The sequence below is a fragment of the Notamacropus eugenii genome, chromosome X (assembly GCF_028372415.1).
Source record: "Notamacropus eugenii isolate mMacEug1 chromosome X, mMacEug1.pri_v2, whole genome shotgun sequence".
Lineage (NCBI taxonomy): Eukaryota > Metazoa > Chordata > Mammalia > Diprotodontia > Macropodidae > Notamacropus > Notamacropus eugenii.
Genome location: NC_092879.1, coordinates 101,827,682 through 101,855,440, shown reverse-complemented (window position 1 = coordinate 101,855,440; position 27,759 = coordinate 101,827,682). Strand labels below are relative to the sequence as shown.

The following is a 27,759-nucleotide window of genomic DNA, read 5'->3' as shown; positions in this document are numbered from 1 at the left end:
AAGCTTTGAGGTTATTTCCCTGCTGAAGAAACCATGGCCCAGAATTGGGAAACAGGGCTTTAAGGTGACACAGATACAAAGGTGGGATTCCCATCCTGGTCCTGTGACCCCTGCAAGCCCACAGTCAGCTCCCCTACTCTGAGGGGCCTCTATATTCCTCCAGGTCCACTCCACTTTATTTCAAAGTACTGTGTGTGGGGTTTGGGGTAACCCCTCCATTTCAAAACGGTTTCCTTCAAGGCAATGCTTTCTAGTTTCTTGTATGTGTTGTCTTATGGAATTTGGGGATGGGGGGGCTTCTGCCACTTTGATGAGGGAATGGGAAGTGCAAGGGCTCTCTCCCCCTCCTCCAACTTTATGTCCTCAAGAAAAGTCCCCCCAAGGAATAAGCAGTTAACTACCAGGCCATGGGCCAACTTTCCCATTCAATAAAAAATGAGTATAATTTACAGGCAGAAATGCAGATAAAGCACTGGACTTCCAAGTTCAAAGCTAGCCTCAGACAAGCTCCTCTCTCTGCCCAGAACACCAGCCAGTACAATGTGGGGTGAAGGCCTTGGGGGTCTAAAAGGGGTGGGCTGAGCATTGAGGAGCAAGACATGGTGGTTTGAGGAAGGTCCCTGGGAGCTGAAGAGAGAGGAAAGGAGAGTCCACCATTTACCAGATGGTCTGAGGCAGCCAGGTTACTTAATGGTGGGAAGGCCTTGGAGAAGTCGGAGCGGTTCTGAGAACCGTCAGAGGGGGCATGAGTGGAAAGTTAGGCCAGGACAGCTCAGTGTCTCCCACCAGTCCTGAGGCCAAGCTGAGTGTGCTCCTCCCTGCGCCGCCCCCTTTCTCCTCCACCTGACTGCTGTACTGCCACCCCCTCCCCCAGCCCCCAGCTGCAAGCGCCAAGGCCTCCCAGCATGCCTCAATTTGCCTCTTCCGCCTCTTCCACATCTTCCGAATCTCCTGCCTGGGCCTGCTGATTTCCCATCACACTCAAGGTACCTAACACTCAGCTACACCCTCTACTGCTTTTCTGTTCTGCCAAACCACCAGCTGAGGCTATAGAGCATCCAGGGTACAACCCTGAGGCCTGGCCAGGGGAGGATGAGGAAGAGGCTTGGGCTTCCCTCCCTTCCCATATCCCATGTAAATATGCCACAAGAAAAGCTAGAGATGCTCCAGGTGAAACATGGGCTTTTATGTACAGTGGGTACCAGACAGGAAGGAGGGGGCAGGGCATCAATAATAAAATACAATCTGTATTCACTGTGTAGACCTTCTCCCCCACCCCTAAGACCCAGCCCGGGCTGCCCCCAGTGGGCAGCCAAACATAAATTACAAAATAAGAGAAACACCTCAGGGGGAGGGAGGGAGGGAGACCAGGACTTATTGCTCTGACTGGGAGCAGGGCAGGCACTTGAGTGGCTGCCCGTGGAGGGGTGAGCCCAGGGACGGGAGGGGGCAGCGGCCATGGCTGGGGGTCCCCGGGGCCAGGGAAAGAGGGCTGGAGGGAAGCCCTGGGGAGCAGTACCTGAGATGGTCCAGGGCAGTGGGTGCTGGTGATCTGTGGGGATGAGGAGGGGGACAGGGTGGGGCCCCCCTCCCAGGTCCCCCCTTCAGTCCATGTCCATGGGCTCAGCCCGGGGACAAGGGCCTGGGCCATCACCAGGGGGGGTGGAGACCGTGCTGGGTGGGCCAGGTCGGCTTGGGGAGCGCCGCACCTTGTCCTGCCGCTGATAGAACAGAACGTAGGCTGCCTTGGACTGTGAGGGGTGCAAAAGAAAAATGAGTGACCCATGGGGTCAAGAGAGAGAGAAAGATCCCCAGATGCCCAAAGGGACAGGGACACACACAGACACATGCACCCGCCCACCTCGATCTGGCTCTCAGACACAGGGGAGACACTGCTGTCATCGAAGTAATGCCACTGGCCGCTGTCCTTGTTTCGGGCAAACGTTGTGTCTGAAAAGCAGCAAGTTTCTGCAATGAGCCTTGGGGACTGTTGACAAGGAGCCCCAGGCCACTCACCCTAGTGGGCTCCCTGGGGAAGCTTCCTTGTGGACCCCGAGACCACCCCTTGTCCCCATCCTCTGGACCCTCTCATACAATGCCCATCTCTCAGGCCCCCATAGTGGTTCGAGACAGCGATGAGGTCATATTTGCAGGGTGTTGGGTCAGCCTCAGTCCTTGGTTTGATGATGAACTCTGAGAAATCAAGGTCCCTGGGGGAAAGGGCAGGGGGCAGGAAGGAAGCTAGAATGAGGTCCCTGCCCCTAGGAACCTCAACCTCCCTCTCAATGACCTTGGCACTGACCGGATAGGAAACTCAACCAGTGTGTCCAGCTTCTCACGGGAGAACTTGGTGTAGGAGAAACGTTTCAGGTGGATAATGAGGGCCTCAGGCAGGGCCCACAGATCCAACTTCTTGGTGGCAAGTTGGTGTCGTTTACAGGTTGGGCAGTACCTGGATAGTGGAGGGCAAAAGTGTGTCTTGTTCACCTCTAACCTTCGTCCCAGACCCTGGGGATGCCTCCCACTCTCACTTTAAGCCTCCTGCTCTCTCCTCCCTCCACTCAGCTGTCTCCCTAAATCTCTCCCTTTCTGAGGTCTCTGTGACCTCACTGCCACTGTCATTGTGACCCAAAGAACAGACATACCAGGGGTTCTCCTCCTCCAGCGTCTCCACAGTGGTAAAGAGCTCGATGCACTCCTGGAGGCGCACAGGGGCCTTCCTCAGTACGTAGCCCATGCAGTCATGTTTCACATAGCCCTGGGTGAGGAGTGAAAGGGAACATGGGCCTGAGCAGGAGAAGGAGCAGCTGAGGGGGCTAAAGTGGGAGAGGGGAAGGGGCGCAAACCTCGGCTTCCACCTCGTTGTAGTAACGCTTCTTCATATCTGGCTCCCAGTCGATCGCAATGTATGGCTGGGCTGTGCAGGGGGAACGAAGACCAGGGTCTGTGTTGGCTCCCTGGGAATCCCCCTCCCCTACCCCATCCCCTCTTCTACCATCCCCCCCTTACAGTTAAAGGAGACTCCATTGGCATCCTCAGCAAAGCCTCTGCGGTCACTGGTTCCATTGGAGTTCACTGTGTGGAGGCTGAAGAGGACTTTCCGGCGGGGCCGTCTCCGCCGGCGGCGCCGCCGCCTCCTTCTTGGCCTCTTCGCAGGGCCAGGAGGGGGACTGGGAGGGGGACTGGGAGGAGGGCCCTCCCCTTCTCCCTCCCCCACCTGAACCCCGCTGGCTGCCCCTGAGCCCTCTGTAGAGGCCCGAACATCCAAGGCACTCCCCCCCCTTTCCTCTTCCTCCTCTTCCTCGCCTGGGCGGGGAGGAGAGGAAGAGTGTTAGAGGAGTGCTGATCCAGTGACCCCTGACCCTCCCCAACCCCCACCCCTCCCCCTCTCGACTCCAGAAACTCACAGTCACTCAGCCTGCCTGGAGGTTTATACAGATCCTCCTCGTCTTCCTCATCCTCCTCGTCTTCCTCGTCGTCTTCCTCCTCCTCATCTTCCTCTTCCTCATCTTCCTCCTCCTCCTCCTCGTCATCCTCCTCATCTTCCTCATCTTCCTCCTCGTCTGATTCAGGGCGAGTGACGTATCGCCTGGGTTTAGGGAAGAGAGGGTGTGCCGGAGCCAGGCATGGCCAGGGGGCTACAGAGAGCTGCAAGTGGGAAATGTTTGTTCCCCAGGGGTTTTTCGGCTGGGGCTGGGGTGGGCAGGTGGCTTACGAAAGACGATGCAGCAAAATGTGGTAGAGGGCGTCCCAGGAGAGCCTGTCACGGGGCACAGATACCAGTAGGGGGTGTCCAAAAAGCATGAGGCCATAATAGGAGTCACTATAGTCCCGGGCTGGGGTCCGCTCCCGCAGGTACACAGGCAGTACCACATCCTCTCCTGTGCCCTCTCCACTTCTAGCTCCACCAGACACCTCATACCTGCAGCACAACACTAGGGGTCAGCAGGAAAGGGACTGGGTTCACTGGCCTCTCCCAGAGGACCTCAACTCCAACTCACACAAAGATGTCATCACGGTCCAGGATACAACTCAGAGACTCCTCCAGCTGGTAGATCTTGTAAAAACGGTGGCTGAACACATCAGCTACCATCATCTGTGGAGGACAGGAGATGCAGCTCAGAGCCTGCTGATGCCAGCTTCCCCAGCTCCCCTCAGGCTCTGAGAACTTACCCTGTCTGGGGACACGCCTGTGTGCTTAGCTAGTGCGACACAGAGGTCCAGCACCTTCCCCGCCTTTGGCACAACCAGACGATGCTGTGGGGGAGAAGATGGCCCAGCTCACATCCAGCAAGGTCCTCTGGGGACACCTGGGGGTCACTGTCCGATTCCAATGTATCTTCCATCTCTCACCATCTAGCTGTCCCTCTGCCCAATGGGCGGGCTCCACATTCCTGGCTCATCTCTGTCCCTCTGTGTCTCTCAAATGTCTTTCTTGGTCTCGTTTTTTTTCTGTTATTTGTTGCAATGTGTGGCCCTCACTTCCGTCCTGCTCCTGTCTTCATCGCTTTCTATCTGCAATGTCTCCTTTGCTCTGTGACTAAGTGTCTCTTGGGTTCTGGATCACGTGCTGGGCCCTCGAGAGCAATGTTGTCAAGCAGGCCACAGAGTGACTTTGAAAACCACAAATTCCCATTATCTATGCCATAACATAGCTTTACTGATTTTGTGAAACGCTTTCCAATGACCTTTGAATATGGTTTGGGTGGGAGTTTGAGACCTGCACAATATTTCTCATCCTGCCTCTGTGCAATGGAGGCCTGGCTGTCTCTGCAATAACTTTCAGTCTCTGTCACTCCAGCATCTCGATAAAGAAAGGCTCCCTCCTTCCCTCCAACCCACAGCATCTTCCCTTCCCAAATCTTCTGCCCCTCCCCCAAAGGTTTCTTTCAATGACTTGCACTAGCCTTCCCACCTCCCCCAGGTTCTCCCAGGGTTCTGTGCCCTCCTGTCCAATGTCTTAGGGTCACCTGCTCAGGTTTTCGCCGAGGGTCCATAGAAACGAAGAAGACCTCCATGCCACGCTCTTTGCTCACTGGCAGAGGGACACTCAGGTAGCAGAAGGGGTCAAAGGTTACAGACACTTTTCCACACTCAGGGCAGACCAGCGTTGACTTGAACAGTCCGTGGAATGTGTCCACAATGACAGAATCATTGCGACGCTTGTGGTTTCGCCATGCTTCATCTGCCACCTCCTGCCAGGGAACACCCCCCCCCCCCCCCCCCAGGCAGTCAGAGGATGTGGCAGGGTGTGACATTGGGAGAACCCCAGAGAAAACCCTGGGCCTGAGCCCTACCTGATCAGGCCGTCCGGCAGCATCTCGAAGCTCCACATACTCTTTCTTCTTGACCCGGTTCAGGTCCTCATGCAGCCCGTCAAGCAGGAAGGACAGTAGCTCTTGGGAATCATGCTGCTGGTACCCAAGGAATTGGGAGGCAAAGTGGCCAACCTTGGTCTGGGGGCACAAGGGGCAGGGGCTCAGGGCAAGCTCAAGAGGGCCAAGAATAAAAAAAAAGCAGCAGGTCTAGGGAGGGGCTTGGGCATGCTGGAGGACACCCAGAAGGTTATTAATAACCTGAAAGAGGAGTATATGACATAGCAGCCCAGGGGATCACACAGAGGCTCAGGGTCACAGGAAAAGGCAGGGAGGGAGACCAAGAGAGCTGAGAATACAAAAGGCAGCAGGGGCACGAAAGGGCTCAGGAGTATTGGAGGACATCCAGAGGGTCACCAAGGAGCTTAATGACCCTCCAAGAGAGGGCCATGGCATGACAGCTGAGGAGATCACATGAGCAGTGAGTCACACAGAGCTCTGGGTCACAGATGAGCAATCAGGGTAGCTTCCGGCTCACTGGGCTCCAGAGAATCCCAGAGGATGGAATACAGCCAGTGCTCACTTTATGCAAATTTACATAATGCAAGTTTGGCTTTACGTAAAGAATTCTGAAAGGCACAGGAAGATCTAACAGAAATACGTATGAAGAAAGCTGGGGAAAATGCATGCCTGTGGTGTGCTCCCAAATGTCGTGGATCTGACAGAGATCAAACATTTGAAGAGGTAACAAGATTGTAAAGTTAGCACAAGAACTGGAGCCAGAAGTGGCTGAGAATGATAAGTGTGGACTGAGGCTCTGCCTGGGAGGGGGCTGGCTGCAAAGACTGCAGGCAAAGGAGAAGCTGCTAAAAAGCCTCACGGCTCAGCCATTGGCAAGAGCATTTTGTCAAATGATTGAATGGATTGTTTTCTTGTATTGTAAAGATGGATCCAAATACTTCCAAGATTTTTAAAAGCTCAAAGGCTAGTTACTATCAGCTAGATGACAGAAGCAAGAGGGCCCTTAGGCAAACATGCCTCGACTGGAGTCCAAACAAGGTGCGCAACCAGACCCCAGCACAGACCGTACCTGACCATCCGTCTTCTAATCCCCTCTACAATCATGGGATAGCATCACGTATGCCTGCACCGATGACTTGTGTAAAGTTCTTATCTGGGGTGCGCTTTTGTTACAGAGACTACCTGAAGTGAGGTGGGGGGCAAGTTCTCTTTAGGTAAAAAACCAGTTTACACAAAGGTCTGTGCAACAGTCCCCTTATGTCGAGCAGTACCTTTCTGTATATGGGAGCTTCATGGAAAAGATAAGACAATGATCAGGCAATCTTAAAGCTGTATAGGTACTGAGAGCTGGGGGGTGGGAGAGGAAAACGGCTCCAAAACTCAAGAGTAACCTTGAACATCCGGGGGACCACGGAGCGGTGGTGGCCAGACCATGCCTGTTTGACCAGGTCGGCGTACGCCTCAGCGATCTCCCCCTTCATGCCGAGGGGATTGCAGAAATTCAGCTCCTTTAGGTAGTGGTTGTGGAGGAAGTATTCTGTCAGCGGAGGGACGTTGCTCAGGCACTGTGGAGATGTAGATGGAGTTGAGCTTAGACCTCTTGGGAGGGCCTCCATCCCTGCCCTAGCCTCCTTTCCCCCCAACTCCAAGGCCAAACCTGCAGGGCTGAGTTCATGAAGCATGTGTTCCCCAGGTTGGTGAGGCCGCAGACCCCCGGCTGGCCCCGAAAACTGTCCTCCTCCTCTGCCACGCTCTTCCTAGGGGCCCCAATTAGAGTCAACACCTGGCTCATGAATTCCCAGACAACCCCAAGACTCCTTAAGTCACCGTCAGGTGTTCCCACCCCCAAACTGTCCTCAGGGCTTACAAACACTCCTAAGATCCTCATTCTCAACCTCATAATACACTTCCTTTCACCCTTGGGTCCCCTGACCCGCTCCTGTGACCTTTCATCTAAAGTTTCAGAGAACACCCAAAGGAGAGCTTCCTTGGCTCTCAGGTCCCTCTAAGTATCCCCAGAGTTTTTTCCCTCACCCTCAGGTCTCTCCCAACACTCCCAGGATTCCTTTCTTCATAGGCCTGCCCAAACTCCCCCCTGGCTTGCCCCTGAGTGTCTTCAGGCCCTGTCTCCACTCACATGATGTGGGGCCGGGAGCTAGGCCATGTGCCGTCTTTGTTCCGCGTCTCCATGATGACAACCTGTGGGTAGTGGCAGGGCCTGAGTGAGAGTAAGCTGTGTCTTCAGAATCTCTCTGGCAGTTCCTTTACCCTTCAGTGAAAAGCATGGGATTCTGGGGAATGAGGTGTCCTAAGGTCTTACCTGACCAGGTCCAAGGCAGGCATCCAACACAGACATATGTATGTTCCTCAGTCTCTCACAGGAGCCATCTGCATTCTTCACCCACAGGCGTGTCTCCTCCTCTGGCCCCACTAAGAACTGCTCCCTGGCTGTATGAAGGACCAACTCTGGAAGAGGATACAGAGAGTCGAGAGGACCAGTAAGGAAGGCCCACTGCTCAGAATATTAGACTTCTGCTTAGTCCTCAGGGACTAAGTCCTGCTCATGGGAACAAGAGTGGGGAGCCAGTTCTATGGACCCATCCCTTACCCAGGGCACTTAGCCTATGGACAAAGCCCGGTGAAGAGCAAGCCCTAGGTGATCCAGAGTACAGTGGCATTCCTGATTGGGGAATCTGTCCTCACCAACAGGGTCTGCTCGGCTGAACTGGGCAGGCCGGGATATTTCCATATCGCTGTGCTGGCACAGAAGCAGTTCCACCAGATACACCTCCACCTTGTGGGTGCTAGGCAGCTCAACCACCTGAAAGGAGGGAAAAGGGACACTCCAGTCAGTGACACCAAATCCTCAAGATTACAGGCAACTTCTCTGGGTCCCTTACTAAGCAGGGTCCTGCTTAGACCCCTGCTATGAATCCAACGTGTCTGCACTTAACGCTGCTTCACATAAAGTGTTCTGTTTTGGGTCTATGTTCGTTAATGGCATCGTTCCCTAATTCTCCCTCCCTTTGCTTTGTCCTTCTTTGGTTTAAGTAAGAGGCCAACATCTGCCTCTTGAAGGACTTTGATAGTAGGATGTTCTTAGTTTTTGAGGACAGTTTGTATAGGTATCAAATTTTCTTTCAATGGTGCAAAAAACGTGCCTATAAATTCATTTGGGTCCAAAGTATTTTTCCCATGGCAATTCAAACCATTTGTTCAAAAAGGAGAGGAATACAATGGGTCCTCACCTTGCGCTCTATGGGTGGCTGCCCAGGCTCTAGCCCATACCAGTTCACCAGAAGATGCCAGGCCATGGCTGGCAGCAACACATAGTCCTCGCCTTCCACCAGTCGTTCCTTTAGGCGCCAGGTTTCTTGGTCTATGTGTGGGAAGGGGGTTGGGGACAAAGAGATGAAGATTCCAGAAACCAAAGGAATGTGTGTGTATGGGGTGAGGGGGAAGGGGCCCATTCATAGGTTATAGAGGGGATGGGCTTGGAGAAAAAAGTAAAAGCATGATGGGATTGAAGAAGACTATCAGGGAAACAAGAAGACTCAGATCAGAGGAAAAACAGAAGGGTGTAAAGAGATAGCTAGCCCAAGAGTCAGAACTAGGGAAGGCAAAAGGCTCAGAGAAAAAAAGGGCCAGGCTTACTATCTCATGTTCCTCTCTCTTCAGATTCTCCTTGGTGGGGGTGTCCCTCCCTTCCCACCATGCACTTGACTATCAAGCCTCCTATGTCTCCCACCCTGGCTAAGGTGGTTCTGCCTTTGGACCTAGACTCATATAATATGGCTCCTAGCTCTGCACCTGTTTCTCCTCCGATCTGGCTTATATGTACTTTCCCAAATCTTCCTGGGTTGGATTGTTGAGTAACTAAAAAACCAATGATGGTCCTCTAAAGAAAGGATGATGAAATACCTAGGTCTTCTGAGGAGAGCAGCAGGGGAGTACTGGGCCAGCATGCTGTGGTGCCCTCACTATGTCTCTTTCAGTTTGGGATTGAGGGACAGGAGAGCGAGGTCCACGAGGACTAACAAGGACGGAAAAGCAACGTGTACCCATAAAGCTTACTTTTCCAAAACACAACGGTGGCTGCGGATACAAGCACTTTATGGGCAGTCCCTCTTTTGTTCTTTGTGACCACCTCTTAAAGCGTAGACAGGGTCTCTCCCCATTTCACAGAGGAGGGGACTGGGGCTAACAGAGACTGTGACTTGCCTGGTATCACAAAGCTACCAAATGGCTTACTGAGGGATCTGTCTCCCAGGGTCTTCCTAAAGCATCAGTCTGACCCTGTCATTCTAGCATCGAAAGAGGTTTCCTAAATGCAAAGAAACTCTGACCTTAGTCTGGGATCGAAAACTCCTTTGTCATGTTTCTACTTACTTTCCTTGACTCAATCGGTATCTTGGCCTTCTCAGAATCAGATACTCTAAGCAGCTGTTTCCCATCCCCAACCCCATGTGCTTTCTTGGGATTTAAACTACATACTCTACTACACGCACAGGTTAAGGTTAGGGTCTGATGTGATGGCTAATGCCTCCCATTCACCTCACAACAAACCTGAGGTGAAGATGCTGTTATCACCCTCATTTAACAGAAAACAAAATCGACGGGGAGATGAAGCAATTGGCCTGGAATCCCACAGCTTAAATAACTTTAACCAAATTTGAACTCAAGTACTCCTGACTTCAGGCCTGGCGCTCTATGGGCTTCACCAAGTAGACACCTCCCCTCTGATATCCCACAACAAGCGTGTTCTTTACCAACCGAAACATCTGGGCAAAAGGTCCAAGTACTGCATCCCCCCACCCCCTTCGACTTTTTGACAGCAGGTGTTGCCTTTGCAACTCTTCACGAAGAAAACGGCAGAAAAATGTAGAGAAAAGGCAAGGGATGGGGGGCAGTGGCTACGAGGTACCCTTCCGAGCTGGGTACCCCTGGGCAAGCGTCCCTGGTCCGGCCTGGTTATCACAGACGTGTTGGGGGGGAACCTCCAAACAAAGGCCAGGGACGAGGCGAGACGGCAGAGGGGTGAAGGGGGTGGAGGCGGGGCCCCAGTACCTTCGAAGAGCTCCGCGTTGTTGACAGGCCCGGGGAAGGCACTGGAATCCTGGTCTCCAGCCCGGACGTAAGCCTCCCACTGCTGGTACCAGTGATGTTCCACTAGGAACCTGGAGGAGGGGGAGGGGGAGGGGCGGGGGCGGGGTCAGCGTCTGGCGTGATGCACCCAGCCCGGCTCCCCAGCCCGGCTCCCCAGCCCTCCCTCCTCCGCTCCCTCCCTCCTCCCTCCCGGCCCTTTATGCTCCCGGCCCCTCCCCTTCCCCCCGCCCCCCCCCCGCCCTCCTCCCCGGGCGTCGGGCTTCCAGCCTCGGCCGCCGCCGCCTCGGCCGCAGGCCGCTCGCTCACCAGCTCTCCCCGGGCCGCAGGGGCCGCTCCCGGCCGCTCTCCCCGTCCTCCACCAGCCGCCGCTGGCTCTCCAAGCTCGGCACCGACCCCGCCCCCGGGCCCGGCTCCGCCCCCGGCGCCGCCGCGGCCGCCATCGCAGCCCGAGCACCCTCAGCCTCGGCCTCAGCGGCGGGAGACCGGAAGCGGCCTCGGCGCCGCTTCCGGCTTCCGGCCACCGCGTGCCCGCCCCGGCGGCCGGAAGCGGCGCGGCCTCGGCCCGCCCTCCGCGGGGCGGGCGTCCTGGCGGGGCGGGCGCGAGGGCGGCGCGCGCGCGGCGCCGAGGCCGGGCCCGGGCCCGCGCCGGGCCCGCAGTAACGGCTGCCGGCGGGAGCGGCGGGAGCCGCGCGCTCGCGGGGGCCGGGGCTCAGCGGGGCCGAGCGGGGCGCGGCGGCGGCGGCGGCGGCCGGGACCGGGGCCCGCTTGGGGGCGGGGCCCGGAGGGGGCCGGGCCGGCGGCCTCTTGGCTCCGGGGCGCTCCGCGAGGGGCTTCCCCATGCACGGCGGGGCGTGCGGGCCCGAGGGGGGGCCGGCCGGCGGAGGCTCGCTCGCTCGCTCCTTCGGTCCCGCCGCCGGTGCCGGTGCCGCCGCCGCGCCCCGCCCGGCCCCGCCTCGCCTCACCGTCCGCAGCAGCAGCGGCAGCGGCAGCCTCGGGCCCGCACGAGGCTGTGCACCGCGCCGCAGCCCGCCAGGCGCCTAGCCGCCTAGCGAGTGCCCGCCCGCCCGCCAGGCGCCCCACCCCCGACGTCAGAATCCCGCCTGGGGATGGCCGCGGCCGGCGCCTCGGCGTTGCTCGTCGCTGCGCCCCGAGGGCTCGGGCTGCGTGCTCCGGACCGCTCCGCGCGCGCTCCGCCTCGGACCCGCTCTCCCTCCGCTCGCCGCTCCCCTACCCCCCCCCCCCCCGCACGCAGCTGGCGCCTAATCAGTGCCGGCCGAGCGGCCCTCGTTGCGCCCGCCTCGTGGTGTGCGGGAACGGGCCGCGGCGGCGGGCCCTGGGGTAGGCGGGCCGAGCGCGAGCCGTCGCCGTGCGGGCGGGCGGACGGACAAACAGACGGAGGCAGGCAGGCAGGCAGGCACGCACGCACGCACGCTCGCTCGCCTTCACTTGAGCCTTTAATAGTTCATACAGCGACCAGGGTGTACAGGGGAGCCGAGCCCCCCTCCCCCCGCCCCCCGCGCGGGAGCCAACGCCCCGCCCCGCACGGGCCGGCGCGGGCCGAGGCGACGGAGGGGAGGGAAGAAGCCGTCCAGGGGCCTCGGGCCCCAGCCCCGCGTTCCGGGGGGGCCCTTCTCCGTCCCTCCCCACCCCGCCCCCGTGGATCCTGGGGCCCCGTGTCTGCACGAGGGAGGAGGGAGGTGAGCAGGGGGCGGAGCGTCGGTTCGGGACACCGAGAAGGGGGCCACGGGGAAAGGGCGGAGCCAGCCCGGCGGGAGCTCGGACCTGGCCCTCTGGCACCTCTCGAGCCCCTAGCGGAGAGCTTCGGGAAAGAACCCCCAAGGTCCTCGGAGGAGCCCCCGGCTGCTGGGGGGGGGGGGAGGAGGGGAGGAGCTGGAGCCGGGCCAAGGTCTCAGCCTCCTGATTGGCCAGCGGCTAGGGAGGTGGGGGGCATTCACTGCACAGAATACTGGGGGCCTCCGTGGGGGCGGGGCAGGCCCAGTCGTTCTACATGTTACAGATAATACATTTAAAAAATAAAATCCTCATTCAAAATAATAATTTCTTCTTTAAAAAAAGGGACTAGTGGGTCGAGGAGATGAGGGGGGGCTGGGGCCACGGTAGGCCATTTTGCAGCGTCGCACGATCACCTCTGCTAGGGAGGTCCCAGAGGCCTTAGCTTGCCTCCTTCCCTCCCAGTCTCCCTCCCTCTCCTCAGGGCTGGGGCGGAATGAGCAGAGAAAGGAGGGTCACTGGGGGGCTGCAGCCTCGGAGCCAGAGGCTGCCCCAGGCATGCTGGTGACTAGAGAAAAACAGACAAACACACAGCCAGACAGCAGAGGGAGGGAAGAGCTTTGTTAGCACCCTTCCACAAAAGTCAGAATGGGGGGGGGGAAGAGGCAGCTGAGCCAGGAGCAGGCAGGTTAGTGGAGGGACGTGAAGGCTGCGGCGAGGTGCAGGGTGGGGGGGAGAGAGCAGGACTGGCTCCACAGCAGCCCTCCTCCCAGCGGCCTCCATCCAGCCAGTCACCAGCACCTTCTCCAAGCCAGCTGCCCCAAGAACCTAGAACTCGGTGTCCACCACCCGGAAGGCTGGCCTGCCTGTGGGGGGAAGCAGAGCGCTATTGGGAGGAGCCAGTGGGCCCACTGCCGGAGGGGGTGGGGGGCTGGGGGCCACACCCACCCGAGTCCGTGAGGGAGGCTGAGCGAAGGCCGGGCTCCTTCTGTAACTGGATCTCCTTTAGTGCAAATATGGAAGTAGCTGCAGAAAAAGCAGAGGCCGAGAGGCATCATTGGAGTCCCCTGGTGGGCCGAGGGGGAGCCAAATGCATCCCCTCCCAACCAGCCCAGGCCCACTCACTGTCAGGGAGTTTATGGATTCTCGACCCCAAACTCTGGAAGAAGGGGTGTCTCATGGCGTCATCTGCAGAGATCCGATTCCGTCCCTCAAACTGACAATGAAGAGGCCCCATAAGCAAGTTGGCCAAAAGTCCTACTTTCCATCCTCCCCCCATAAGTGTTCCCATCCGCTGGGTTATACTTCAGGACCAAAACAAACTCCCTTCTCTCCCCACCTGCCCTGGCTCCAAGCAGCCTCCACGGCTGCCACAGCCCTAACAGGCCCTTCCTCACCTGCAGTAGTCTGGCCAAAAGGTCCACCCCATCAGTGTCCAGCCTGCAGCAGGCACAAAGAGAAGCCTTGGTCCCAGGTCCCCCCTTTTCTCCTGTCCCCTTGGCCCCAGCCCTGCCCTGCCAGGCTCTCACCGGGGGGCGTGGCTCGGCAATGCCTCTGCCCGGTACTTGGGGTAGTCATAGTTCTTGAACTCCTCATTGCATGAAATTCCTGGCCAAGTCTCTTCAGTGGGGGTCCCTGGAGGGGGTGGCCAACAAAGAGGCATTAAGCTGTCAGTTGAGGAGCCTGCCAGTGGGGTTGCTTCCCCCTCCCAACTCAACGTAGCCCTCACCCAAAATCCGAAAGATGAAATGAAGCTGCTCCTCCACCGTAGAGCCAGGGAAGAGGGGCCGGCCTGTGGCCATCTCATAGAATATGCAGCCCACGCCCCTAGGGCACAGAGAGAAAGGGCCTGGATGAGGCTCAGGACCACAAGGGGCTACTCCCTCCTCTCCCCTTCCTCACCCTGGCCTCACCACATGTCTATCTGAGTAGAATAGTCTGTGGAGCCCAGCAGGATGTCTGGAGGCCGGTACCACAGCGTCACCACCTCATTGGAGTAGGTTTTGGTTGGGATAGACTTGGCCCTGGCCAGGCCTGAGAGACATCAGAGTTTGAGTTAGTTGAGCACTTTGGGGCAAAAACTGAGAAGGGAAAGCAGTGGCAGGGGAGGGCTGGGGGCAAGAACAGAAAGAGGAAAACAATGGGAGGGAGCTGGAGTGGGGGGAGGAGAAGAGACTTGGGCCAAGGCCAAGGTCAGAGCCAGACATACCAAAGTCAGCCAGCTTGAGCTCTCCACGCTCATTGATCAGCAGGTTCTGTGGTTTGAGGTCACGGTGTAGCACCTTCTGCCGATGACAGTAGGCCAGGCCCCGGAGCAACTGGAACAAGAAGAGCTGCAGAACAGAGATAAGGAGTGGCCTTGAAGGCTGAGCCCAGGCTGGAGGGGCGGGGGACAGAGGGGCAAGCATCTCCCTCCCACAGACCTTGACATTGTGCATGTTGATGACATTTCCACAGTCCTCCAGGTACTGCTTCAGGTCCTTGTCCTGAAGGGGAGAGAGGGGAGAATTACTCTGTGTGGTGGAACTTTTACTGGATATTCCCAAGCCCTGAGGCCTCCCCTGTCTTACCAGATACTCAAAGACCAGAGTCAGGGATTTGTCTGTGTGAATGATGTCATGCAGGGTGACAATATTGGCGTGTTTCAGGTCCTTCAGCAGCGACACTGTGGGGGAGATGAGGGGGAGACGTGAGGGGGAAGAGGGGTATGGGGTTCCAGGCCCTGAGGACCGCAGTGCTGTGATCCCCTCCCCTCCTCCCCCTCCAGCACCTTCTCGGATAGCGGTGCAGGGGGCACCTTCCTCATGCTCCAGCCGGATCTCCTTCAGCGCCACCAGGTTATCCGTCAGCTTACTTTTCCCCTTATACACTGTGGCGTAGGTACCCTGGGGTCCAGGGAAGGGGGCAGTCAGGCCCCGAGTCCATGTTCCCTAAAGCTCCCCTACCCCCACCTGCCCCATCTCCTCACCTCCCCTAGTTTGTCCAGCTTCACGTACGTCTCCAGCTTTCCAAAGCCAATTTCAGACTACAGAGAAGAGGCGAGGAGTCAGATAAAAGCGAATACAAAGGAACCCAGGGACTGTGGGAAGGGACAGAGGAGACAGGGACCAGGACCGAGATGGGACCAGCACCCACAGAGGCCAAGGGTTCCTGGCGAGCGGCTCCTCACCAGGGAGACCCGGCGGAGGCGCCGGCTCAGGGGCTTGTCAAAGAGTGGGCTATTGAGGGTCAGCTTCTCCAGATAGCCCTCAGGCAGCCTGATGTCGGCAGGTAGGGAGAGGCGTTTGTTGATGTCCTGAGATTCAAGAGGCAGAAAAAGGGGTCAGTCTCTGCTGAGGGTGGGAGTAGGTAAACAAGACAGATGGAACTGAGAGGGTAGTTCAGATGCCTAGCAATCAGGCCAGGGAACTCCCAAAACTTCCAGGAGAGAGGGAAGGATGCAACCATGAGTTTGTCACAAACCCTCAGTCCAAAGCATCAGGATGAGGTGGGGAGTCTCATCCAGTCCCCTTCTGCCTCCCCGACTCTCCCTGTCACTAGAGGTCTTCCAGTGAAAGCTGGGAACGGGGGAGGGGGAAACAGGGTAATGGCCCCTTCTCAGTCAGGCCTAGACAGGTCCAAACCTAACCAACCTCCAAAGGCCTTCCCTGAAGTCCCTCTGAGAGTGTGTGGGCACAAACTAGAGGGGGCAAGCAGTCTTACGGAAAGTGAGGGGCCTTCGGGTTCCAGGAGGCTAAGAGAAGGCCTGCAGGGGCCTGCTCAGAGGCAGGTCTCTCTAGAGAAGGGCAAGAATGCAGAGAATTTGCCCAAGCCTGTGGGGAGCTCAAAGTTCCAAAGCCGGATGCCAGATGTATCCAGGGCCAAATGCCACCCCCAGTCTACTGGCCCACTGGGTCTTCCCAAGTTAGTCCCAGAACTTGTCCCAAGGTAAGGAGAGGGGAGAGCAGAAAGGGTCATGGCAGGCCCAGCTGCCCTGTGCTCTGCTTCGGAGCAGACAAAAGGATGACACCAAGCCCGCCATCTCTGGCCAAGCCTACCTCAGTAGAGATCTTGCGGGCTGGATGGTTTCGCATTCGGACCCTCACAGGTGACTGCACCTCATCAGAGGATGTGGCTGATGCCTGGTCACTCTCCCCATCGGAACCGATCTTCAGGTCTTCATGCACAATCTCTGGGGTGGAGTAGGGGTCGGCTCAGAAGCCACAGGGATCCCTTCTTCCCCTTCCCCTACCCCTTCTCCTTGCCCCTCCCTTGTATCAAACAGTGGCCTCAGAGGCCCTCAGACAATCAGTGCCCCCAGACCACTTCAGAGAGCTGGACCTTTATAGAAAGCAGAGGCCTAGAACCAGCCTGGAGGTTCTGTGAGGCCACAGAAAGGACAGGCCAGGCCTCAGCAGGCCAAGCTGGGGGAGCATATAGTCACCTAGTCTGGTGCCATGGTCCAGTGGGGAGCTGAGACTGCGAGTGGCCCGGGGCCGGCGAGCCGGCGGTGGTGGAGGCTGCCGGGGTCCCCGGGGGGTTGGGCCCAGGGTGGGCAGGCTCCTGGAGGCTCGGGGGGGCAGGCGAACCGTGGGTAGCAGGCTGTGGGATGAGGGCAAGGTGCCCTTCCTCCCACCAGGGCTAGGGCCTGGGCCAGGGAGCAAAGCCAAAGGGAGGGTGGGTAATGGACGGGGAGGACAAGTTGGATCAGCAGGAAGCACACAGAAAGGAAGAAAATGGAGAAAACCAATCACCCAAATCCGAAGGGAACTGGCCAGCGAGAGGGAGCCCCCAGAAGCCCCTGCAGCCTGCCTCACCGTTGTCACTGCAGTTACTGTCTTCGATGTTGATCTGCTCAGAGCCGCTGCTCTTTTCCGTGGGTCGGCTGCCTCTGAGCGTCATGGAAAGCTGTCGTTTGATCTTCTTCATTCGGTCCATGGTGACCTGGGAGGATGGGGCAGACTGAGCTCCTGCTCCCCAGGGCTTCCCTGGGGGCTGGGTTTCAGAGGGCGGCAGGCCCACCTGGGTGGTGAGGGTCGACTGGCTAGCTGAGGGCACAGGGCCTTCTCCTGGTGTGCCGCCCTGCCCAGTAGACTCACTGTAGGAGCACAGGGCCCCACAACACAGGTCATCAGCTGGAGGGGCAGGTTGGGCAGGGGGCTCAGCTTCTCCCGAATGCCCCTTAAGGTGGCCCCGGACTCGGCCATAGAATGGTATGTTCCGTTGGCACCAGCCCCACATCCCCCCCAACTGCCAGGGGACGGAATGTTCCCACTGCCCCAGGGAATCACATGACCCTGGCAACCGTTGCCACGGGGACTAAATTGGACAGTCCCATAGGCCAGCTAAGGGTGGGGGAGGGGGGAACTAGATAGAAGTCTAGCTCATGGGCCCAAGGGCCTTGGGGGCCTAGCTCCACCACCTGCCTCCTCCCCCCCCCCCCCCCCCCCCCCCCCCCCCCCCCCGCCCCCTTACTTGAATGGGATGGCTCTCAGAATGATCTGTCTGTCCTCTCAGCTGGTAGGAAAGGAGATTCAACAGTGACCACATAAGGGGCCCCCCCACCCCACCCCCGACCTCCAGCAAAGCTAGGTGGGGTGGGGCTGGGTAGGGTGGGGCTAGCTAGAGTCTCCTCCCTTTCTCCTACAGGGTCTCCTTAATCCAGTTTGAGGGTTCTGCAAGGAATAGCAGTGGCCTGGGGGCACAAGGTTTAAGGTTTAGCCTCAGGCTCACCATCCCCCTATCCTAGGGAAGGAAGAGGGGTATTCCTCTATCTCCAGCCTAGCCCTGGTTGCAGGGAGAGGCCCTGGCTGACTCAGCAGCTATAAATATCTCAGCTAAGGCTGGCAGGGGGGCCAGGGCCTAGGCCTTGGCAGGGAAGAGGGGGTGGTCTTAAAAAAGGGAAGGGTGTTTGGGAAGACTTCAGGATTATTATGTATAATGTATTAACTGCCCAGTCTTGGCCCCAGATGGGAGGTGCGGCCAAGCAGGATGTCTGAGGTACCAGCTGCTTGCAGAGAAGTAGAGGGAAGGGAGGGCAGAAGGCTGGGCCAGGAGCCTGCTCAGTCCTGAGAAACTCAGGCCAGCTAAGGCCTTGGGGCAAAAGGCTAGCCATCCCCAGCAGAATGCCTCTCACTATTCAGGGTCTTCCCTTCTTCCTAATGGAGCCTTTCCAGACGAGTTCATTAGAGCCTCATTTTATAGATTAGGCAGCTGGGATCCCAAGAGGTTCTGTGATTCCACGGCTATGTGGCACGGGTCACAAATGGAACCTGAAGCCACTTAGGTTTTAGGAGCTAGCTTCACTGTTTTCTCTACCACCCAGATCACTTCACAACCTGGAAAAACATTTCCCTGTCCCCTGGCTCAGGAGCCAGGTTCCCACAGGGTTCACACTATCACCATCCTCTGGTTCCCCACCCCCTCCAGAATTCCTGAGAAATGGGGAGGATCCAGCCTCGGTGCCCAGAAACTCCTGCTTGGAGGAGTCTCTGAAACTAGGGAGTCAGTGAATGGACTGCTGACAGAAAGGTCAGGAGGGAGGGGCTTTTGTGTCTAGGACATAGACAAATTTTTGGAGCTGGCTCTAAAGGTCCTGCCAAACAGAACTATCCAAGAAGGGAACCAAGGTCATATGGAGGGTTAGGGGCTGAGACCTAAAAAAAAATTCTGCTTCTCTGGGGGGAGGGGAGCCCTTGGAATTTTCTGATTCTGCTGGAGGAACTTTGCACCCTCACTTCTTGCGTAGAAGGGAGCTCATGGGCCCTGGGGGATACCCTAGGCAGCTAGGTGGTGAAGGCACCCTGAGCAGGTTGCAACCTCCATTTGCCTCAGTTTCATCCTCCATAAAATGGGAATGATAGTACCTACTTCCCAAGGTGGTTGTGTGGATCAAAAGAAAATCCATGTAAAAGCTTTTGACAAAGTTATAGAAAAGCTAGTGATGATGATGTTGGTTTCTGTGGGAGAAGGGTTTTAAGGGAAGTACCTTGGAATTCCTGAAGAATCTCATTCCTAGGGGAGGGAGAAGTGTCCCTATTCCTGCTAGGGGAAAGGTCTAGAGAACTCCAAGGACATGTTACTGAGGATGGGCAAAGGGGAAAGCAGGCAGAGAACCCTCAAGAACCTTGTGCATCTTGGGGGAGGGAAAGGAGTCCTTGAAGAAATGGAGATCATAGAATTGGGCTTGGCAGGGACCTTCAGCATCACCTAGTTCAAGCCGGTATTTCACAGAGGAGGCCAATTGACTTGCCCAAGGTCACACAGGTAGAAAACAGCAGAGGCAGCGTTTAAGGCAATGTCATCACACTGGAACAAGCCCTGAATGCACCACACTGCCTCTGGTTCTTGGGGAGCCTGGGGAACCAACTACTGGAGGACTAGAGAACACTGATTTCCCCCTCCACCCTCATTCCCATAGGATACTGGGGTGGTAGGTAGACAGGGGAGGAAGGCTGGGGGGGGGGGTTATAGAACGCAGGGCTTGGGTGGGATGAGCCGAGGGCAGAGTCCCAAGGTGGCCACACCCCCCCCTTTTTCCCCAGGCCCCAGTGCATTGTAGGAAACTCCCAGCCCAGCATCCTCCGGCCGAGGCCCCCTCCCCTGGAGGAAAAAAGGAGGGGGTGGGCGGCGGGGGAGGGACAGGAGCTTACCGGTGGCAGCTGGGGTGGGGAAGCGCGCGGGGGCGCGGGGGCGCGGGGAGCCTCAGTGCTGCGGGCCCGGCGCGGCGGCGGCTGCGGCGGCGACCCCCTGGGCTCCGTGGGCGGCGGCTCCGGGCAAGCCCCGGCGGCGGCGGCGGCGGCCCCAGCGGCGGCGGCGGCGGCGGCGCGGGAGGTCCCAGTAGTCGTCGGCCATGGCGGCTGGGCTCGACCCGCCCGCGTCGTCCCGCTCAGCCGCCCATGGGCCTGGCCGCCGCCGCGGAGCCCCAGGAGCGAGATCCCGATCGCGCCGCGCCGCGCCCTGCGCCCTCGTCCTGGGCCGCTCGCTGGCCCTGGCGCGGTCCCTGTCCCGGCTTCGAGCCCGGCTTCCCGCAGCCGCCCAAGCCGCGGCCGCTCCGACACCTGCGCACAAGGCCCCGCCTCGAGGCCAGTCGGAGGAGGAGGAGCCCGGAACGTCCCACAGACTCGGCCTCCGGGAGGGGGGAGCGGGGAGACGGGAAGGGGCGGTTCGGCCCTGAGGCCCCGGCACGACGAGCCGAGGCCCCCCGGGAATAAGAGGGGGGAGCCCTCCAAGCGGACTTGGTACGGTCCCAGGTGTCGGCGGGGGCGGCTCGGGCCGGCCCACAGCCAGCGGCGGGTAGGGAAGAAGGCTTGCAAGAAGCGGAGACGGGATTGACTCGGGGGCGCTGTCAGGGGCCCAGCGATCTCCCGGGCCGCGCAGGAGAAGCTAGGACGGTCAGGCGACCGCAATGGCCCTTTCTCAGGCGTTCCCGTGACCCGAAGCGGAGACACCGCGCCGGAGATGACAGCTCCTCCCCGCTGCCCCAGATTGGTACGGCCTTTCTCCGGGCTCTCTTTCCCTCTGACTCCTCCCCGGGGGAGGGGCCCGTCCGTTCCCGAGAGCTGATTGGTCAGAGACACCCCGGTTTCCCCGCCCCCTCACCTCCCGCAGCCTCGGCCCCTAGGTGCGCTATTCCCTGTTTGGCTCTATTCTCCTCCCTCATCCCGCCCCCTTCAGTTCTGGGCCCCGCCCCCAATCCCAGCTGGGCCCCACGCAACGATTGGGCCAGGCTCACGGAAGCCTGTCCTCTTGGCCACCATTCTAACTGCGCTGCTGCGGCAGGTTGCCCCCCCCCCCCCCCCCTTCCCCCGCCCCGGACCTTCTGCTCTCCAGCGACCGCACTTTCTCCCCGGGCTCGTGGGCCGCGCCGGCCGGGCGGGGGAGGGTCCCCGGGCAGGTTTCACTTTCATTCTTTTGGATTCTTGCTTTCCCACGGCCCTGACTGCAATCGGAAAGCTCTTCAAAGCTGCTTGTCATAAAGGTCTTCCCCAGTTCGCTCGGAAACTCTCTCTAACGTTCCAGTGCATCCACACGCCATATTTAGCCGCTTCCCAGTCGGACGCCCCTTAGTTTCCAGATTTGGAAAGGGAACTACAAGGCAAAGATGCTATAAATAGTTTTGGACACATGGGTTCTTTTCCTCTTTCATCTTTTTGGGGGTTAAGCCCAGTAGTGGTATGACCACGTCAAAGAAAACCACTAGTACCAATAATGTTCCCTGCAACTTAGGCTTGAGTTGGCCAGAAACCATTTGGTTAGGGTTAACCCTAAATGCATTTCTATCTTGGAGAAAGTCCTCCATGCCTTCTGACACGACTGCCCCCAAGATTGATAGGAATCTTGAGCAAAGAAAAGATCCCAATGTATTAAAATAGAGTGGGGGCAGGTTAGCGACTTTTGGGGCATGGTTCCCAATTGCTTTCCAGAATGACTAGACCAATTCCCAGCTATACCAACAGTTCACTAGTGTGAACTGCCCCTTTCAGCATTTGTCTTTTTCCTCATTTGTGACCTTTGCCAGTCAGGTAGCTGTGGAAAAACTTCGATATTTAGGTTACTTTTCCAAACAAATAATTTACTTAAGCTCTATGATTTCATCTTTGCGTTGTGCACACTGTTAGCCAAGCTAGTATCTCTCCACTTCACTGCTTTTAAAAAGAAAAAAAAAAAAACCCCACCAGACTCAGTTTTGGTTATGGAGGAGCAACACCAGTGAGCTACATTAGAGATCAGATGTAACAGTCTATGCAGCCCCAAGAGAAATCTTTTCTGCTACTTTGTTATTACACAGCTAAAACTTAGTCACTTGTACTGCTTCATGCATATTGGATTTGTTCTATTATATTGAAAGAAATTGTGCTCCCTTGGGTCAGCTGCGTCCACTGATCAGAAGAAAATCCAGCATCTGATATGATTTCCACTAATCACAGACAACCCAATCAATATATGTGAGTAAGGTAATACAAAGGTACAAACAATATCTAGTCTTGTTTATGTATGCTAGTCAGGAATACAGCAGAAGATTTGAGGAATTTCTTTGAGTTTAAAAAACACCAAATTGCCTACTATGGAAAGGGAAAAAAAGGCACTCTACATGAAACACTCACAACCCCAAGGCAAAAAGGTGTCTACACCAGGAAATGTCTGAAAGGCATCAGTTCCATGTAAGGGATGCACAGTCTTTACCAGAAAGCGCCCAGGAAGGCCACCTGTCTCTTCGATACCTGTAAATAATTTGCACTTGCCCCAAAGCCCTACCAACTCCACAAAAATGACTTCAGTATCTAATGATTGTTCACTAAATTTGAAATTTTCTCCATGAGTTAATGCATTGCCTGCCATTTTAAATTTAAATTGCTTTACTAAAGAAAAGGCAGCTAGTGTGGTGACTTGGGGACAGATTTTTTTTGTTTTATTTTTATTTTTGCCAGTTACGCATTTGCATGTATTCATATGTACCTCTTAACATACCAATATGTCTGAAATTATAAAACATTTTCTACCTGACTTTAAGACCCAATTAGTGTTATGTAGTTTTCCCACAAAAAGTTTCCAGTTATTTTGTCATTTTTTTAATTTGAAAAAAAAATGTTACTTTTAAATTCAGTGTTCCAGGGAGCTATTGAATTTGGGTTCTAATGATTGAGCCATCTGGGATGTAAATAGAATTCAAATCACACAAAAGTAATGGTAACCACTGTAGTACTTTGGTAAAAAGCACCATTGGTCTTAGAAAGCAATTTTAATTCTGAAAATTTGAACTAAAATGGGATACAGAAATTGACTATCCATAGAGCAATTATCCCATAATGCTATTTTCACAATACATATGTTCATAAAAAGACCAACGAGAATCAAAATACATTTGACATCTGCTTGTTTTAATTGACATGATTTGAACCAACGGTACCATCAGCCTTTCTATTCTTAGAAATGAATATTTTTATGATTTTTGTTGTTGTTCATTGTAGTCAACTCTCTGTGCCTCCATTTGAGGTTTTCTTGGCAAAGAGACTGGAGTGCTTTACCATTTCCTTCTCCAGCTCATTTTACAAAGGAGCAACTGAGGCAGAGTTAAGTGATTTACCCAGGACCATACAACTAGTAAGTGTCTGAGGCCAGATTTGAACTCAGAAAGATAGTTTTTCTGACTCCACGCCAGGCACTCCATCCGCTTCAGCACCACCTAATTGTCCTATTGATGATTTAGACACATTTTAAAACCTGTGTCTATATTTCTGAACCCAAGCTCAAAAACTAGTTCCTATCATTTCCTGAGATGCTGAAATCTACAGGAATTGCCATCAAAGGTACAGTTGTCTTTTTGTAATTTATGAAGTAGTGCATGTGTCTTACTTAGCCAAAGTAGAGCTGGTTAGCACAGTTGTTTTAGTGTATAGTGAAAGAAACAAACCTAACCATGTGACTGTAGTCCAGTATGTGCAAATCCAAGCATACTTGAAATTGAGGACAGTCACAGAACACAACACCATAATGGAATCCAAATCAACTTCCTTCCCCGACTCCATGCGACCCTTCCCAAGGTGACTACAACTCTTCTGAATTAGTCCTTGTAAAGGCATTTTGGTTTGTGCTGATTCGGACCATGCAGGTTGGGGAAATGTGTTTTACTTTTATTTTCCTCTTCACTAGACTTTCCTGGGGCTCAGAAATACCCATGAATTGTCTTCTAAAGAATTTCTGCCATAGTAATTCTCCTGAAAGTTGGTGTCACCACTAAGGATAACTCTCTTGTTATCTATCCTCCACTGGAGACTTGCTCTTTCCAATTAAAGCTTTGTATCTCTGGGTGGAGGGGAACCCATGGCAGTACAGAGGGCTTTGCCATTCAGTGAAAGGGGAACTTGTCTTTTGTAGGTTGCAGTTAAAGACATCAAATCTAATTTGGGGCAATCCTTCACAAGGTTTTCAATGCACGGGACTGGAGCACAAGTTTTCTTGATTGGATATGGAGTTTGAAATGTTCTTGGTTTTCAGGCTTGCACTTGAGTCTCCAGAAGTCAATTAGACATTTGTCTCGAGTTCCCAGTTGGCCTGTTGCATGTTATCACTTGCAATGCTCGGCCATTGGTAGCCTGTGTAATTGACATTGTCTTCTTGAGACTGATCCTTGGGTTGAGATCTTTGCATTTTTCTCCTTAGATCACCACAGTCTTTTTCCCCCACTTCCAGCTCCTGTTCCAAACCACAGATTATCAGGTCGCTCCCAGTTAGATGAAGGTAGATTTGGATTCCACATCACATGCTAACCCTCAATATCCTCCCCAAATTGGGGGGATTCTGCTCCTTTAGTCTGGAGCTAGTCATTGAATACTTTCCAAAATTCAAAGTTGTCTATATTCATTTTATCCCATTTGTTTTTCAAATGATCTCTTGTCTATGCAGACCTCTGGAGAAGCATAAGCCTTGTTTACTTCTCATCCCACTGAGTTTGTTTCTTCCTCTAATCAGTTTTGAGAAGCTTTTCTTCCAGAAATCATGTTCTTTTCCTTAAGAAGGATTTCTTCTTCTCTCAATCCTTAAGTCTCTTTTTGTTGTTCTCCTATGCAGTGACAACAGCAAAGTATGAAGCCATAGACTCATCTCGTGCATAGATTGACATGAAAATGACAGTATTTTTCCTCTGAGTCTCTTCATGGTTCAGAACACAGGTGTCATCTACTAATCCGTTCTACTAGTCCAAGGCGTGCCTTGTTGGCACTTTTGCTGAACAGGGATCACTCTGGGTCAGTGGGGTCACTATGGACTTCTGGCTTTGTGAAGGCCGCAATGGCTGAAGTACCTGCTTGGGCCAGACGTTTGCATTTTTCTAATAGTGATTTGAGAAGTAAAGTTATAAAAGTTTGTTTCATGATTATATTTTGTTTTGTAACTAGCTAATTTAAATTTTTATATTTTATTTTTTCCCAATTACATGTAAAAATGTTTTTTAACATTCTTTTTAAAAAAAATTTTTGACTTCCAAATTCTCTCCTTCCCTCCTGTCCCCTCATTGAGAAGGTACACAATTTGATATAGATTATGTATTTGTAGTCATGCAAAACATATTTCCATATTAGTCATGTTACAAAAGAAAACACAAACAAACAAAAACCAAGAAAAATAAGGAAAGTTTAAAAAAGTCTGCTTTGATCAGCATCCAGACTCCATCAGTTCCATCTCTGGAGGTGGAGAGCATTTGCCATCATAAGTCCTACAGAATTGTCTTGGATCTTTGTATTGCAGAGAAGAGCAAAGTCATTCACAGTAGAACTTCAAATAATGTTGCTATTACTGTGCACAGTGTTCTCCTGGTTCTGCTCACTTCACTTTGCATCAGTTCATGTAAGTCTTTCCAGGTTTTTCTGAAAGAATTCTGCACGTTATTTCTCGTAGTACAATAGTATTCCATCACAATCATATACCATAACTTGTTCAGTCATTCCCCAGTTGGTGGGCATCCCTTCAACTTCCAATTCTTTGCCATCTCAAAAAGAGCTGCTATAAATATTTTTGTACAAATAGATCCTTCCCCACTTTTTATTATCTCTTTGGGATACAGACCCAATAGTAGTATCACTGGATCAAAGCATATGCACAGTTTTGTAGCCCTTTGAGCATCGTTCCAAATTGCTCTCCAGAATGGTTGGACCAGTTCACAACTCCACCAACAGAGCATTAGTGTTCAAATTTTCCCATATACCATTGCTTGTTCATATCCTTTGACCCAGAGGTGGGGAACCTGTGGCCTTCTAGGTTTTTAAGTGCGGCCCTTTGAATCCAAACTTCACAGAACAAATCCTTTTATTTATTTATGTGTCCTATAGGAACAAGTATGTGTGTGTGTGTGTGTGTGTGTGTGTGTGTGTGTGTGTGTGTGTGTGTGTGTGTGCGCCTGCCGGTGTATGCACACAGGGTGAAACAGGTGCCCACAGAGCATTGCAGTTGCTGTCTGGGTGCTTGTGTCTGGTTTTCATACATCTGTACTCAAGATTGATAATTTCATTTAAATGGCACTCAGACGCCTAGCAATGTTGCCTTCATTTGCATAATTATAGTCATTGTATGGAACATTCTCCAGGTTCTACCTCCTTTGCCTCCCTAGTTTCTCTGAATTAACCACATTCCTTGATCCTCATGGTACAATAACAGTGCATTACATTCACATACCCTAATTTCTTTAGCCAGTTCTTAATCAATGGGTGGGCAGATAAGTGGCACATTGAATAGAGTGCCTGACCTGGAGTCAGGAAGACTCGTCTTCCTGAGTTCAAATCTGGCCTCAGACACTTACCAGCTGTGTGACCCCAGGCAAGTCACTTCACCCCATTTGCCTCAGTTTCCTCATCTTAAAATCAGCTGAAGAAGGAAATGACAAATCATTCCAGTATCTTTACCAAGAAAAGCCCAAATGGGGTAAAGAAGAGTCAGACATGACTGAAAACAACCAAACAACAACACCCAATGAGTGCCCACTTTGTGTCTGATTTTTTGCTTACACAAAAAGTGGTGCTAGAAATGTTTTTGTATGAAAGAGATCTTTGTTTCTGCCACCAATATCCTTGGGGTGCATGCCCATTAGTGGGTTGCTGGGTTAAAAAACATCAAGACTTTGCTAATTTTTCTAGCATAATGTTAATTTGTTTTCCAGAATGGTTGTACCAGTTCTGAGTTCTATCAGTAGAATACCAATGTTTTTGTCTTCCCTTAGCTCCTCCAACATCTACTATTTCACTTTTATCACCTTTTCTACTTTGACAGGTGTGAGGAGAAACCTTAGAGCTGTTTTAATGAGCATCTCTCTTAATATTAGCAAAATGGAGCATTAATAAGGTTTTATGAATTTCATCTTTTACATAAGGAGAATTTGCCCCAGTGTACTTCTTCCCCCTCCCAGAGAGCTGCCCAACATAACAGACAATAGTTTGTAATGATAAGAGGTGAAGGAAGTAACAGAAGAGGGGGAAAATCACCATACATGATCAACACTTTGAAGAAGTCTGAAAATATGTGCACTAGACATATTATGTGACCCTTACATACTTGTGACCCTTACACCTCTCTCAATGGAAAGGAATCAGGCTTCTGTGGGAGAGTCCAAGGATAGAAAGTGATTCAGTATTTCTGCCTCAGGAGACTATATACATACATACATACATACACACATATAGTGTGTGTGTGTGTGTGTGTGTGTGTGTGTGTGTGTGTGTGTGTGGGTGCTGAGGATCCATGGGGAGAGAGTAGTTCTGCAACACAGCATCCCTCCAGACACTCTTCAGTCCTAACACTGGCACAAAGAGCCTCTCTCCTAGAGTCTTGGACCCTTTCTTGGTGGTAGATGCCACTACCTGGGCTTCCATTCTCCCAATTGCCCAAGTCTGCACATACTCTGCCATTCTTACCTTCTCTCTAGCCCCATGTGCCTTCTACACCTGCAGGTGACCACAGCACTGGAGGAAGTTCATTCATGTCTACTGGCAGTTTAGCAGCTGCATTGGTCTTTTTGATATGCAATTGAAATGCTCAAAGGATCTTGGCCTTTACTGGATGTGCATAAACTTTTAGGAGATGCAAAAATGATATATAGCTGTGGCCTGAATGGGACACA

The 27,759-nt window shown here is 54.0% G+C and overlaps 2 protein-coding genes and 1 pseudogene across 14 annotated transcripts; all 3 read right to left on the bottom strand.

Annotated features, from left to right (window-relative positions):
• Positions 1 to 1,165: 1,165 nt before the first annotated feature.
• Positions 1,166 to 11,324, bottom strand: USP11 (ubiquitin specific peptidase 11). Its single transcript, XM_072625857.1, has 21 exons — positions 10,749 to 11,324; positions 10,404 to 10,513; positions 8,585 to 8,715; positions 8,040 to 8,157; positions 7,657 to 7,802; positions 7,474 to 7,535; positions 6,994 to 7,093; positions 6,728 to 6,901; positions 5,298 to 5,456; positions 4,971 to 5,195; positions 4,174 to 4,257; positions 4,002 to 4,096; positions 3,716 to 3,922; positions 3,408 to 3,589; positions 3,010 to 3,306; positions 2,847 to 2,917; positions 2,646 to 2,758; positions 2,303 to 2,452; positions 2,095 to 2,210; positions 1,862 to 1,950; positions 1,166 to 1,751 (listed from the first exon to the last, which is right to left on the bottom strand). Exons 1-21 carry the CDS (start codon positions 11,279 to 11,281, stop codon positions 1,605 to 1,607), a joined length of 3,309 nt encoding a protein of 1,102 aa, XP_072481958.1. The 5' UTR covers positions 11,282 to 11,324; the 3' UTR covers positions 1,166 to 1,604.
• A 1,159-nt stretch (positions 11,325 to 12,483) lies between these two features.
• Positions 12,484 to 19,920, bottom strand: CDK16 (cyclin dependent kinase 16). 13 transcript variants are annotated; one of them, XM_072625862.1, is made up of 17 exons: positions 17,628 to 17,669; positions 16,970 to 17,096; positions 16,597 to 16,800; positions 16,211 to 16,344; positions 15,343 to 15,468; positions 15,142 to 15,198; positions 14,944 to 15,058; positions 14,744 to 14,838; positions 14,597 to 14,659; positions 14,383 to 14,506; positions 14,087 to 14,207; positions 13,903 to 14,000; positions 13,703 to 13,808; positions 13,571 to 13,613; positions 13,299 to 13,389; positions 13,122 to 13,199; positions 12,775 to 13,039 (listed from the first exon to the last, which is right to left on the bottom strand). In XM_072625862.1, exons 2-17 carry the CDS (start codon positions 17,088 to 17,090, stop codon positions 13,002 to 13,004), a joined length of 1,614 nt encoding a protein of 537 aa, XP_072481963.1. In that variant the 5' UTR covers positions 17,091 to 17,096; positions 17,628 to 17,669; the 3' UTR covers positions 12,775 to 13,001. The 13 variants fall into 13 exon arrangements, with proteins under 13 accessions (XP_072481959.1, XP_072481963.1, XP_072481960.1 ...); XM_072625858.1 differs by lacking the exon at positions 12,775 to 13,039 and adding an exon at positions 12,484 to 12,741 and having other exon boundaries at positions 14,744 to 15,058; XM_072625859.1 differs by having other exon boundaries at positions 14,744 to 15,058.
• Positions 19,921 to 24,176: 4,256 nt separating this feature from the next.
• On the bottom strand, positions 24,177 to 27,511 carry LOC140516397 (5-azacytidine-induced protein 2 pseudogene; annotated as a pseudogene).
• Positions 27,512 to 27,759: the final 248 nt, after the last annotated feature.

Coding starts and splice junctions, on each gene's coding strand:
- USP11 (XM_072625857.1), bottom strand. CDS start 11,281: ATGGGGAAGCCCCTCGCGGAGCGCCCCGGAGCCAAGAGGCCGCCGGCC. Junction 7,536..7,656: donor CCTGCCTTGGACCTGGTCAG/GTAAGACCTTAG, acceptor CACTACCCACAG/GTTGTCATCATGGAGACGCG. Junction 4,258..4,970: donor CTCGGCGAAAACCTGAGCAG/GTGACCCTAAGA, acceptor TCTCCCCCACAG/CATCGTCTGGTTGTGCCAAA.
- CDK16 (XM_072625863.1), bottom strand. CDS start 17,393: ATGTGGGGCTGGTGCCAACGGAACATACCATTCTATGGCCGAGTCCGG. Junction 14,507..14,596: donor TCAACATGCACAATGTCAAG/GTCTGTGGGAGG, acceptor TCTGTTCTGCAG/CTCTTCTTGTTCCAGTTGCT. Junction 14,208..14,382: donor GCTCAAGCTGGCTGACTTTG/GTATGTCTGGCT, acceptor GATGTCTCTCAG/GCCTGGCCAGGGCCAAGTCT.